The 14,087-nt window shown below is 43.7% G+C and overlaps 1 protein-coding gene across 9 annotated transcripts in view; it reads left to right on the forward strand.

Moving 5' to 3' along the window:
- The window catches only part of GSG1 (germ cell associated 1), a 92,420-nt gene that overhangs the window by 73,861 nt on the left and 4,472 nt on the right, over window positions 1–14,087 (forward strand). The window contains exons 3-7 of one of the 9 annotated variants that reach the window (XM_083832213.1): window positions 3,955–4,079; window positions 4,985–5,096; window positions 5,199–5,335; window positions 10,622–10,940; window positions 13,474–13,521. In XM_083832213.1, coding sequence (XP_083688339.1) covers window positions 5,273–5,335; window positions 10,622–10,940; window positions 13,474–13,521 — 430 coding nt within the window. In that variant the 5' untranslated portion in view covers window positions 3,955–4,079; window positions 4,985–5,096; window positions 5,199–5,272. Of the gene's footprint in view, window positions 1–3,725; window positions 4,080–4,156; window positions 5,097–5,198; window positions 10,941–13,473; window positions 13,522–14,087 lie in introns of those variants that run through there. The other 8 variants (XM_083832215.1, XM_083832214.1, XM_083832216.1 and 5 more) reach the window with 8 other exon arrangements.

The raw sequence follows: 14,087 nt of genomic DNA on the forward strand, positions 1-14,087 counted from the left end.
GAAAAGAAAAGAAAAGAAAAGAAAAGAAAAGAAAAGAAAAGAAAAGAAAAGAAAAGAAAAGAAAAGAAAAGAAAAGAAGAAAAGAAAAGAAAAGAAAAGAAAAGAAAAGAAAAGAAAAGAAAAGAAAAGAAAAGAAAAGAAAAGAAAAGAAAAGAAAAGAAAAGAAAAGAAAAGAAAAGAAAAGAAAAGAAAAGAAAAGAAAAGAAAGAAAAAAAGAAAAGAAAAGAAAAGAAAAGAAAAGAAAAGAAAAGAAAAGAAAAGAAAAGAAAAGAAAAGAAAAGAAAAGAAAAGAAAAGAAAAGAAAAGAAAGAAAAGAAAAGAAAAGAAAAGAAAAGAAAATACAAGGAAAAATCTTGCTAGCTCATCCAGTCCATCTTCTCACATTCTTGCTCAGCCCAGTTTCTGCAAAATTCTTGCCTACAGTACATTTTCCAGTGCATTATCCAGTCTGGTTGCGTATGACTTAAGCACCCGGGCATCCATTGCTTCCCATGAGAGACTGTTCCACAGACAAGTACGTTTCTCTCTTTGGACGAGGTTTCTGATTTCTGAAGTTTTCTTTCCATTCTGCCTGACCTAATTTCTCTAAGCTCTGCCCTTGGTTGCACGCTAGCAAAATGCTCTCCTTCCTTCATGCTTACTCTGTTCAGGTGATGGCAAATAATTTGTGTTTTGTCAAGCTGTGCAGCCACAACACTTAATACTTAGCTGTAAAGCTCAGCAATTATAATCCTTGGCTACATGGGAAAAGCTAATGGTGAAATAATATGTTAATGGTGTGCAGAACATGCAAGACATTGCTAGTAGCATTGTCTCTTTATTATAGTCACTTGACACAACCCATCACAAGATTTGGCTTCGGTTGCTTTTGACTTTGCCAAACTCAGAGCCAACATCTCCTAGCTCACGTCTGTTTCAGCTGTTTTATTGGGTTCTTTTTGGTTTTGTTTTTAATTTCAGTCAAAACCACTTAGCTGTTTCTGAGAGCAAGGCTGGCAAGGGAATATTCTGTTTTATCCATATTAAAAAAAAAAAAAAACACAACTCAATGACGTTTTCTGTTTAAAAAGTGCCCCTCATAGCAACATCTCCCTCTAAAATAAATCACTTTTTTTTTTTTTTTTCTGTCAGGAAGGCACCCTGTGCCATCTATCACAAAATCCACGCCCCGTATCTGGCTAAATAACAAGCCTTTGAGTAATTGCAGCTTGAGCCTACTCAGAAACAATACTGGGGAAGGACAGTTGTTTATTAGTTGTATTTTTATTTTTTTTAACAGCGTGACTGATGGAAATAGTAACGCCGAGGGCCCCGGGTTACCCTGCACTTGCATGTAGGGCCGGGCAGTAGCTGCAGGGCACCTCGCCCCGGCCTGCCCTGGCCCAGGAGGGGCAGGAGGCAGCGGCCTTGCTCATGCTGCTGCTGGGCTTGTCAGGAGGGCAGGGGGGAGCTCTGGCACCCGGAAATCTGGCTGTAAGGACGGGAGAAAAATGCAGGAGAGAAGAGGGAGACGCCCAAGCTCCTCATGTGCTGTCTCCAAAATACTTCTCGTTTCCGTTTCCACCAGCGGGGAACTCCCTTCCCCCTGGACGCGTGGGGAAGCCTGGGCGCCCCGTGCTGCAGCTGGGCCCTGAGGCCCACGCTGCTGGTGGGGAAGTGCACACAAGAGAGTGCTGATCACCGAGCTCTGCTTCTCCCCTGGGGGCCTTCAAACAGCACTGCCTGCTGCCCCCAGGCCTGCCATGGTGCGGGGCTGGGGGCTCAAGCTTGTGCCACCACTGCCCTGTGTCCAGGCCCGGTACCCTGCCCGGTGTGCAGGCAGCCTTGCCGTGCTCCTGGCACAGCGCGCAGGGGCAGGGGAGGCATGAGCACAGGATGGTGCTCAGCGGCAGGACCATCTGTGAAGAGGTAGCTCCAAAGCACCACGAGGGGATGGAAAGGGAGCTGAAATCCTCATTAAGTCTGGGAAAAAGAGAAGCCCTCAGGCCTGAATCCTGGATTATTACCAGGACGTCCAGAAAGATAAAACATCGAATTTCAATATTTAGCACTGTTGCTTTCGAAGCACCCTCTGTAATAAAACCTCCGCTCAGAGCAATAAAGAAGGGTGCTTTTATTATTCCCTTTAGACCAGCATCTTTGACCTCAGCTCCTCTGACCTGCACTTACTGCCAACGCTGTTCTGTCAGGGAAACCAGCCTGAGAAACTCCCTTCTGCCTTCTGGCTGCCCAGGTCGCTGTGCCTCTTGCCATTCTGCCTCCTTATTCACAAATCCTTCCCTTCCCAGTTCTCTCTCTCTTTTTTTTTCTTTTTCTTTTTTCTCTTTTCGAATGCCAAAGCAAGGAGTTTTTAATAGCTAAAGAACGAAAACACCTCCCACGCCTCACCTCAAAAAAGCTAACTCTCTGTCTTACTCACTCTTTTTGATTTCCAAACCTCTCCTGCTAGCTTAGAGTCTGCCTTTGAAGCATTGGTTCCTCAAGTACTAGCTCATGAGTATAACTTTAGTAAACCATGTAGCTTCAATGACCTCCAGGGGACGATCCATGTGAGTAAATAATTCATATGTGGGACGGAGACCTTAGGCATTTAGCAGAGATGGTAAAATTTTCTGTTGGATATTTTGATTAGGTTGAAATCAAGATATTATAAAGGAATAGATTGATTTTAATCCAGGATGTAGAAGTATCTGCCTTACCAAAAATGTTAACTGTAGGCTTGAAGGTCTTCAGGGTGCCTACATCATGTTGATAGAGATGGACTGATTAGGTGATCTTTGGAGGCTTCCTCTGGCTCTTATTCTGATTCACCATAGTGAAATGCAGGAAAATATAAATCAAAGCCCAGAACTATTGCTTTGACTTACCCATTTCCATACATGAAACCCAAATGCAATATATTTCAACTGTACTGTTTCATTTTTTTTTTTTTGGCTTTAAAATTGGCATTAAATACTACTTTGAAACCAAGATCACCTACATATGCAGTGCACTCTGTGAACATACTAATTTTACATCCCTGAGATTTTTCATTATCAAAATAGTGTCTCTTTCCCACCAGCTTTATGCTTATTCCAACATCAATGAGGATCAGCTGTGCTATAGATTTGTGTCCATAGGAATGACTGTGAAGACCCAACTTTTTAATGTAGAGAAGCAAGCTATTTTTGACCTATCCGTCTAGCCGTTGCAATGTGGAATTCAGCACGGCTTAATTTACTCTCTCTCTGGACTGAGGTTTGTATCCTACATTGTGCTCCTTACTGCTGGAGTGAAATTGCTAGCAACACCAAATTAAAACAAGCACCAAATGTTTACTCCTCATCCCTGCCACTGCTTTGACTGCAGTGTAAACGTACCACTAATGACTTGGCCTATAAGAAGGGAAAATTATGTGTCACAGCCAAGTACAGAACCAGGAATTTGGGCTGTCAGCCAGCTTATTAGATCACACTGTGTGCCTCTAATGAAATGCATTGATTTGTAACTCCTGCAATAACATTTTTAGGAAATCATTTCACCGGCTATTTATTTGTGTGTTGGAGCAGCCTGATGAGGTGGGAAAACCAAAGCAGACACGCTGTGATTGCAAATCAAGAACAAAGTTTTAAGAATGAGGTTAACTAACCATTGGAACAACTTCTCTAAGGATGTGACGGGTTTCCCATCATATCCTGTTGCACGGTATGAGGTAGCTTTATAAAATATGTGCTGTAACTCCAGCAGAAGCTCTGTGTTTCACTAGAAATGATTGAAGTTCTTTGGTTTCAGTTACAGAGGAGATCAGACTGTTGTTGTAGTGGTCTGTCTTGATAATAAAAAAAAAAAAAAGAACCCATGACAGCCATTGAGTCTGGGTGTTTGTGATTCTGTACAGGAACAAACTGAGATCCCATAACTGGTAGATTTAAAACTGGCAACAATTTTCATAAAAGGGAATTTTATAATTTCCAGATTATAAAGACGCATTCTGCAGAGGTGGACGCCCTGCTGGTTCTACAACTGTGATGAATTAGCAAGCTGAGAAAAGAATTAACCCATCAATAAAATGACAAACTTGCTACATTTCAAAGCATCTGGTAAGATCTCATAGAATTTCTTGACTGTTACATGTTTAGTCAAAAAGAAAGAAAGAAGTGGGGTGAATCCATGCTCACCTTGTAATATTTCACTGGATGTCTCAGAAGAGCTGATGAAGATAGTGAGCAGTGGGTAAGGTAAAATGTTATATACTTGGGTGGTACGGCCGCTGTTCTAGGACTGGATCTTATTTAATGTCCTTACAGAGGTCTATAAAAAGTTGTCTTTTTCTTGTCTGCTTATAGTTTGCAGTTGACTAAATTTGATAAAAAACATTTTTTTTCCTGTGTGCTCAGCTAAACACATCCTAAAATAACCCAAGTTTAAGTACTCTGTGAAAAGCAACCTCCCTTTAACTTGTCTTATACTGCAAATCTAAAAATTGTGGCATTTAGAATCTTTAAGTGAATCCTCAAAGTCCGTGTTGTTGCATCTTACTATTTTCTTTTCTATGTCTACTTTCTATGTGTTTTTTGAATGTTTCAAATAATACAGATTAAATAGAAAAAAAATTAGCCAACTAAGACTTGTCTGGGGGGGAAAATAAGTTAGGTTCAAAATGATGGCAAGCTTGTTTGTTCAGTTTTAAGATGAATTTACTTGTTCCAATTCAATCTTTATGTCTGTTCTGCCACAGACGTGCTGTCTAGCAATGTAAGCTGTTCATGTTTAAAAACAGAATTCACCTTTAAATGTGCTTTGACTAAAAAAAAATGCCTGGTGAGGTCATTTGCAGAGCAAGAGTTAATGCATCATGCAAACAGCTAAATAAAGGTTACAATCTGAGTGGAATTATTCAGAGCTCAGGAAGAAATCTGGCATTTGCAGTCTGTCACTGGCTTAGAGAAGTCTGGCTCTCTCAGTGTCACTGCCACCCAGAGACATCCTGCTCTCTGTGTGGCAGCAAGGGAGGGGACTGCAGTGCTGGACCGTCTTCCTGTAAAAACAGCAAAAACAGGAGCGGTGGGTGGACGGAGCACGGAAGTGTCATGTGCGAAGAATGTGTGGAATGAGGGGTGAGTATGAGCGTGCCTTTGTCCAGGTTTCAAAGAGCAACTTTAGGGGTGTAAATAGTGACTTTATGGGTGTAATTCTTTCTCCTCTGTCTTCCTCTTCAGGATGGCTGAAGAGCTGATGTCAGGACAGCGTATGATCCCTGGCACCCTGGGGGAGGAGAGCTGCATGGAAGGCTATGAAGAGCCATGTGCCTCTTGAGATCTGCCAGTTAAGTACTGCAGTTGTTGGGCCCTATCTGGTAAGGGCTTCTTGGCCTCCTTTCCCACCAACATCCCTGGGAGCTGAGGGTGTCACTGTTGGGCACTTACGCCCTAAGTGATAGGGGCATAAATGGTTTGTGGCACTTACGCACATATGTGATACAGACGGGATGAAAATGCATCACTTCTAAACCCTCAAGCTTTTGTAGATTTGGCAATCTCCACAGAGGTGTTGTGCTAAGATTGTGCTGTACATTTTGTTTCCTCATTTTGTTTCCATAAGCCAAGCACTTGGCTGATAGCACAGGAAACCAACTGCTATGGGCATTCACTTCAATGGGTGAACTTTAAACGAGTCACCAGGGACTGGCTGCTGCTGAGTTCAAAGAGAAAGAGACATCCAAAACCTCTAGTGAAGCCAAGCTATGGTGGGAAATGCCAGATACAAAGAGGAGAAAACTGCAAGGCACAGTAGGGTGAAAGACAGACAGAGTTGTGTTTTCCTGTCCCTAGTTGATCAGATTTAGGCGAGGTGGGAATGCAGGTTTTAAAAGAAATAACATAAAATTTTGCTAAGGGAAGTTTGTTGAACATCAGGAAATGTGCTCTGGTGTCGATGTTCTATGAGCTGAGCACAATAATCTGGGAATGGAAACATGCTGAGAAAGTTAATATGGTACTTGACAAAATACTGGAAAATATATTAGAAAGAATAGTTTTGTGCAGGGCAGAAGGTGGAGCAAATGACCCGCTAAGCTTCTCCATTTATTCTGCTTTTTTCTTTCCCATTGATTTCAAAAGTCTCTCGTGTTCAGATAACTGAAAGAGAAGGAGCCACCCCCCACATCCTCAAGTGAGGGAAAGAGAATTTGTTCATAGCAATGGAAGAAAAAAAAGAGAGGGAAAAAAAAAGGGAAGGAATAGAAGTCTAAACTTGGGTGTCACTTCCCCCCAGCGAACACGTGAGCATCAGACTCCCAAAAAGAAGACTAGAGTAATATTGCCATCTTCTGGAAGGATAAATATTTGCCATTATTCAGAATACTAAGTCTGATATATTTTTGAAACCATAGTATAATTCTGATAAATTTGTTTTCTAAACCTGAATTCTTATCCATATAAATCTAAGTCCAGTCTCTTTTCATCAATATATATGCCACGATCCTAGCTTTAGAAAGTGACATAGCATCCTGGATTTTAATGTGACATTCATCATGCTTAAAATTAAGAACATGTTAACATTAGGGACTATCAGTAGTGAGATTAATTTTATGCATTTTTGAGCTTGAAAACCAGTTTTTGTTTTGTTTTGAGCATTTAGAAGCCAAACTGAGCATTTAGAAGCCAAACTTAAGGTGTCCAGATGCAGAAAGAATGAACAATGAAAAAATATTACCACTCCCTTTTTAAACAGCATCAGCTGTTACTATACCTCCTTCAGTAAATTAAGTACATCTGTGTTGAACAGAGCCTTGCTATTAATCAAAAAACCTGCAGACAGCCTATGAAGCACGAAAACATTCAGCATTACTTTCAGTTAGCCCATCTTAGAGATGATTATCTATATTAGAGGAGCTTATGCAGTGGCTAGGATTAAAATAACCGCACAGCTCCCAGCTGTACTGCTGAGGGCAGGGAGGGTCAGGAGCCTGTGACAGCACTGCCCATGTGCAGGCTCCTGAACCTCTCGGCTCTCTCTGCTGCCTGTGCTGTACAGGGGCTGCCCCAGGCTGTGCTGCACCCAGAGCTATTTGTACACCTGCCTCTGGTGCTAGACGCAGGGGATGAGAGTAGCTGGACCGCTGGTTTCCTCCATCCCAGCAGAGCCGTGGGGCACCTCCTGCCTTGCTCCCTTCCTGCAGCAGTAGGAACCTCACCCCAGCACTGAGCAAAGTTGCGGGGTCCTGCGGGCATGGTGCGGTGTGCACCTTTGGGATGCTCCTCTCCCTTGCACTTTGATTCGGTGTGGAGCAGCTCCATGTCCTCTAGCGACTGCTCTTTCTCATGAGAGGTGATGCCATTCTTACTTGCTGTTCTGATGCCAAACAAGCTGTTGCAAAGCCCTCAAGTATTGTAGGACCTTTACACTTTTAGGATAAGAGCTCAAAGGTGACTTTGAGTGAATGTGAATCTTCTGGTCTCTCTTACTAGCTTCCCAAATTCATCCGATGTGAAGCTTCTGGGAGCTGAGATTCCTGGTGAACTTTATGCCTTGCTAAAAGCTGCCACTACGAGGGACAGCATCCTTTGAATACTGGGCTTGTTTGACTTGTCACTGTTTCACACACCTCTGTCCCTTTGGTGATGCCACAGTGTCACTCAGCACTGGTTCTGCTAATGGGCTTCTTTTTTCATTAAAACTCCAGTGCCCAAGGGGAGGGCTGGATTGACACCTCTTTAGGGTCTGAAACCGCAGTCCTCAGAGCAGATGCAGTTGCATGAACTTTCTTCACCCTATTTCTCCCCTTTCTATGATTGGCAGCTCTGGCCAGGAAGATATCCTAGGGCTGGGGGCTTGTGGTCTTTGTCATCTACTGAGGCTGTGCACAGGGCAAGGGGTTAACTGATGGCTAAGCGTGTTGGTAATTTCTGAGCTAAGGTCACGCGTCCCCTGCAGCACCAGTCAGAGAGCTGCAGCTTGTTCCATTCAAGCTCCCAAAGATCCAGTGCCCAGAGATGGCTGGGATCTTTTCATGTTTTACTGAAGCTTTTTACTCAGTGAATGCAGGTCGCCCTTTTGCATTTAATCCCAGCCCACAGCACCAAGCACTTCCCATATAATCTCCCAGAACAGCTGTGCTGTGATTGCATTGTGGATTATAAAATGACCATTTTCCACAAAACAGCTGCTGGCTGGAGGGATAGCATTTAATAATCATGGAGAGAGGGGTGGGCAAGGGAGGAGGGGAGGAGACGAAAGAGAAAGAGGGTTTGGAGCAGTTTGGTTTCTCGGAAAATTTAGAGATGAGAAAAACAGAAAACAAAGCGTGAGTTCCATTTCTGTATTACTCCTCCAAATTAACAGGACTTCAAGGACTTCCTGGTAAGGTAAATTCAACCTTCTTTCCTTTTGGGGCTATCTAGATACTGTGGTCAGTTATTTTCAGTAAGTGTTTGGCTTTTATGGAAGGAAACTTCTGAAAGTATTCTCATCAGGAAGTATTTCAGATTTGCTTCTTGTCTCCTACATCCTCGGCATCCTTGATCCAGTTCCTTCTTCTGACTAGTTCTCTTCTCTTCTCTTCTCTTCTCTTCTCTTCTCTTCTCTTCTCTTCTCTTCTCTTCTCTTCTCTTCTCTTCTCTTCTCTTCTCTTCTCTTCTCTTCTCTTCTCTTCTCTTCTCTTCTCTTCATCACTTGTTCTGAAATGATATGGCCTTTGACCTACTGATACAAATCAAATGGAGAGAATATTTTTCCCACTATTGAAGATTTAAATTAGAAGATTTTTTTGTGTGTGTGTGTCAATATTATGAGTCGAAAGATTATTTTCAGTGAAATTATGAGCAAACTGAAACCTGGTGACAGAAAATATAATCAAGAATTGATGAAAAACTGAAAAACTGTGCAATGAAGGCTTCTATTTTCAGATGAAAAATCATGTTTCTGAGGCAATTTTATCTATAATTTCCTTTTAAGTCATAAGCCAAATTTTCTGCTGAAAAACCTTTCTGAAATGAATTTACCACCAACCTTAGCCAGAAAGCTTCATATAATAGTGTGTTCCTGGCAAATATCCACTCTATGAAAGTTGATTGTACCCAGCATGCCTTCAGATCGTGAAAGTCATTTGTTATTGTATCACTGAGACAGTACCAGCTCCAGGGTGCAGCATCTCCGTTGCTGAAAGAGAGAAATGCTCTGAAGAAGAGACAAAAGAAGCCAGAGCATAAGACAATGTAGGAATTTCTCAGGAGCTGGGTATTTTCTTGCCTTTGATGAGAATGTTCTGGATTAGGCACTGTTTTTTCATTGTGATGAGATGCTAATCGAGTCCTGTCTTCCAAGCAGAGCTTCAGCAACATCTTTATTGACCACATTTCTGAGCTTGCTGATTAGAACAAATGCTCCTAACTGCACTGCTTTTGGCTGTATCCTGTAAGACTGTCACAAACAATGCAATCGTTTATTTATCATTTATTTATAGTGGTGTCCACAGTGTGCTGGGCCTTTCTCACACATTCAATGTTGGGTGAGTCAACAGAAGTTATGTGAAGAGGCCCAGCAGCAGGCAGTGTCTGTACAAACTGAATCTATTCATGGCCAAATAGATTTTAAGAGTCATAAATAGGAAAGGGTGGGAGTAGCTGGATGAAGTTGTGCCAAACATAGGGAGTGCCATGTGGGAAGAGGTATGCGTTGATTACATGAAAGTTGATGTGTGGGTAGATGACATCTAATCAATCCATGGCGTGATAAGATGGGGTTCTCAGAAGTCAGTGCAGGGTTTTGCAGGAACCTTAAAATCTTAAGCTTCTCTCTGAGTGAGAAAGACCAAAGGACCCTGGTATACAACCTGCTTTCAGAATTCCTTATTCTGATGAGATGAAACTGGGAAGACTGTTTGTGACAACATTCACTCTTAAAAAAAACAACTTTTCGCACTTGGTATGAAAGCAGAGACACTGTCATCCACCAACCCTACCAAATTTCTGATGTGCAAAGCAGTGCTTGCTTCAGGTGGGAGGTGCTGCTCTGTGGCTTGAACTCAAGCTGCTGGGTGTGAATACCTGGGTGTCTCTCTTGGGCAGGTCAGTTTTGAAGTGTGACCTTCCCTGGGATCTGGGAACATTTCCCTGCCTTTCCCTACTATGAAATCAATATCCTACCTGCCTCCCTAGGTACAGTATGAACGGTGCTGGAAGAAGTGTTTTGGGACACTTGGCAGCAAGAATTCTCACTTAGTTGGACAAAGCATTCATCATGCCCCATCTAATGGAAACACACGACATTCTAGGGAAGCTGGTTAACAGCTTTTCCTTACCCTCTCCGAGATGAAGTGAACATGATCACCCCTTGCACGTTGCTTGTGCTCACACACACTGGTGTACTCTTCCATGGTAGATCCACTGGGTCACCCAATCTTCCCCAGTACACATATTCGGTGTATTTTGAAATGGTTGAAACTGAGCTATTGCTCTGTCGCTTTGGCTTTTAGGAAATCGTCCTTCCTTGCTGGGTGAGATGTTGGGACATCGTGGGGAGGGCAGAGTGCTTCTCCTACATGTATCCCCTCCCCACAGGTACCCCCTGGGAAGAGCTAGGGTTCGTAACACTAGGTGGGACAAATGGCTGGCGTGACAGTCCCTCCGTTTGTGTGTTGCAGATGGAGCTGCTGAAGGTGTTGCCATGGCGCCGTGCTTTCCTGGCAGTCATCCTGAACCTGCTGGCTCTCAGCCTCTCCACCACCGCCTTGCTCGGCAGCTACTGGTGCACTGGGACCCAGAAAGTGCCCAAGCCTTTGTGTGGGAAGAGTAAAGCCACCAAGTGCATTGGTGTCCCCATGCCACCTGATGCAGGTGCTAGCAATGCTTCATCCCAGGATGTCGTGCACTACAGCTGGGAGACTGGGGATGACCGCTTTGCCTTCAGATACTTCCACACGGGGATGTGGCTTTCCTGTGAAGAGAGCATGGAAGGGCCAGGTAGCGTCTTGCCCAGCCAGACACAGCTTCTTCCCTTGATTTTATTCCACAGGAGTTTGGAAATGAAAGGCAGAGGCTGACAACGCTTGGTAGAAAAGCCGTCTTCATTTTCCTAGATGGCACCAGCCCTGCGCACTGTCATTATATTTCTGTCCTTCATTGAGATGTTTACAGAGGGTGGCAAGGGACTATTCCTGTCTCTGGTGTGCCTTTCTGTCTGGAATAGGGGATGTGAAGTGAAAGTGGTGGCAGTGGCTTTATGGTGGCACCGTTCATCCTGATGTGAACTGGAGTGGGCCTCCTTTCCCTTTCCCCAGAGCTCCATTCCCACACAAAGCTCAGCTCATGCTCTAAAGGGCTCATTTGTGCACATCCCCTAGGAAATTCAAGCACGGTGATTTTATTCAGTGTTGTCAGTATGTAGTTGACAACTGTGAGGACTGCAATTGTTGGCATTCTCCTTAAATCACCAAACTGAGGATTTACATGAATTGAACAGGGACTGGGCTTTTCTTAAACAAATGCAACACAATAAAGAGAAAGGGAAGTATTACGTTATAGATGCAGGGAAAACCTTGAGGATCTGACCACAGAGGAACCAAAATCAGGATGCAAATTGACCTGAGGATTAGAGCTGCAGTATTGTCATTTTTAATAATTTTTGTAAAACTGTGATACATTTGACTTGTGATTTTTGACCATTTGTGGCTGTCACAGTAGGCCCTGGAGTGCCAGAGGCTGGTCATGCAGCCTGTCCTAGACCCCTTGGTGTCTCTGTTCACCCTTGATTTGCTTCTGCCGAGCCCTGCTGAAGTCCTTCTGCAGGAATCAGTGCCACACCACTACTCTGCAGTGCACAGATGCTGTTTACAGCCTGGTTCACACAACAAGGATCAGAACTGACCCAGAAGGTGGCCAACAGAGAGATTTGTAACTAAAGATGCAATGATGAAAGTTTCTTTCATCAGGCCCATTCCCCTGAGTCTACTGCCCTCCCTTCAGTTCTCCCCAAACATAAGCATCTCATCTTCTTTTAACTGATTAACTGACCAACCATTCTAGTATAGCATTTCTTGCTTTCTTATCTGTTGCTGTCAGAGTTTGAAAATTACATAAGTAAATAAAGATGAATTAAAGCAGGCAGAAGAGGGACAGGAGCAGGAAAGTGCTTGAAACTCTCATGTCCTAGTGAGACGATTGCTTCGTTATGAGCATTTCCAGATACGCTGTGGAAGGAGGTGTGTTTATTTGGGACTGGTTTGGGCTGGAGTGTGTTTCCATGGTGCTTATGGCAATGGGACTACATCATTTGACAGCTTTCTCTGAAAGAATTGTCTGGCCACCAGGCAGTCCTCGAATAACCCCAATGCCTAAAGGAATGCTGAGAGCAGGTTACATCTGGATTGCAGCAGAGCATGGGGTAGAGTGCAAAGCCAGCCTTGGTCCCCAGCTTCCTCAGCTTCCTCTGAATTGACTACAAGCCACCCACTGCTGTGGGTCTTGGAAGCAAGTGCGGAGACAACAACAACAACTAAAAAAGGGGCTATGATCGGCAAAAGGAGTTTGAGTTGAGCTGGAGAAAGGATTTCATTATTCAGGCTAATCTCAGGATCAGGTTTAGATGAGCCATTACTGAATAACCTCATTAAAGTTCTAGGTGATGTAGCAAACAGCAAGTTAATGAAGACTGCAGATGGCACTAAACTGGGTAGCATCCTGAGAGCCATGGATGATAGAAGTAATATAGGGGATTGGGAGAGATTAGAATTGGGGATAGAAATCAAGAAAATGAGATTCTTACAAAAAAACCTGCAGGCTGGTATTTCTGGGAGAAAATACCATGCCATGTAGAGGACAGAACCCACAAATGCAGTATAGAGTAGTGCTAAGAAAGACTTACAGATTATAATGGTGGACCCTCAGCTGAGATAACAGTTTGCATCTGGCCACTATAAAAAGCCAAAGCAAACACAAGCACCATTTGTCTAAATAGCATTCCTAAAATGTGAGGACAGAAGACTTCACTTCTGTGTGATTCTCTGTCACAGGAGAACTTCACAGGAAAGAGATTTTTTCTTCTTCTTGGGAAATCAGTGTTGTAAATTGCTTTGCTTGAGACTGAGGTGAGGGGGAGTGCATGTACTCAGCAGCAGTTCTGGTCTGTGGTGTGTTGTAAGCTACACCTTAACTGGCCTGAGCAACAGTCATCAAAGTCTTGTAGCAATGTGGTGAATATGTAGCAACAGATTTATATATTTACCAGAGGCTTGTACCATTTACAGATTGCTGAAGTTTTTCTAGAAAGGCCACCTCCTAGAGAGAGGTGGAGACATTGCCTAGGAGATTGCCTTCTCCTGCCATGCCCCAGTGAAGGTATGGAAAGATGGTCAGAAAGGGAGTAGAAGTGAGAAGATCTGGTGGGTAAGCTCAGATGACTGGAGCTATGCAGTGAAGTGAGAGAGAGGGGGAGAGGTTTTCTTTTGCCTTACTCTACAGTGTTTTACAAACTAATACCCTTGTTTTTGTGTTTCAGAGGAGAAATGCCGTAGCTTTATTGAGCTTTCCCCACCAGCGGAGAGAGGTAAGAGCAAATCCCTGTATCACACCATAGCTGTCCAGTGCACCATCCCCCTGGGACAAGCGACCTGCAAAACTTCACCTCCGTGAGGACAGCAGGGTGGGACCCCGCAGTCAGGTGTGAAATCCTGGCCTCATGGATGCTAAAAATCAAAGGATTTCCTCCCAGATGCTTCAAATTATCCTGGGGGGAACTTCAGTATACCTGGATGTATGTGCACACGTGATGGAAACTTCATTTAGGATTGTTAACAAAAGCTTTTCAAGTGGTGTGGGGTTGCTAACTGCTCCCAGAGCTGGAGACTGGAGGCATGTTATTTCAGAGGACATTCGCACTTGAGGGGAAAGGCCTGGCGTGCAGGTACCAGTGGTTAAGCTGTGAGAGAAGGGCTGGAACACGCATTGGGGTATCGCAACAACCACCAGGGAGATGAGTGCTTTTGGGGAGCTCATCTTCTTTCTCTGCCTTGCTCCCCCTGTTATAAAAACAATGGCAAAGAATGACGACCTGCTTTTGTAAAGCCCCGTGCATTCACAGTCTTGGGGTCCAGTGTGAATGATGCACTGTGG

This window comes from Anser anser, assembly GCF_964211835.1.
Source record: "Anser anser genome assembly, chromosome: 1".
Lineage (NCBI taxonomy): Eukaryota > Metazoa > Chordata > Aves > Anseriformes > Anatidae > Anser > Anser anser.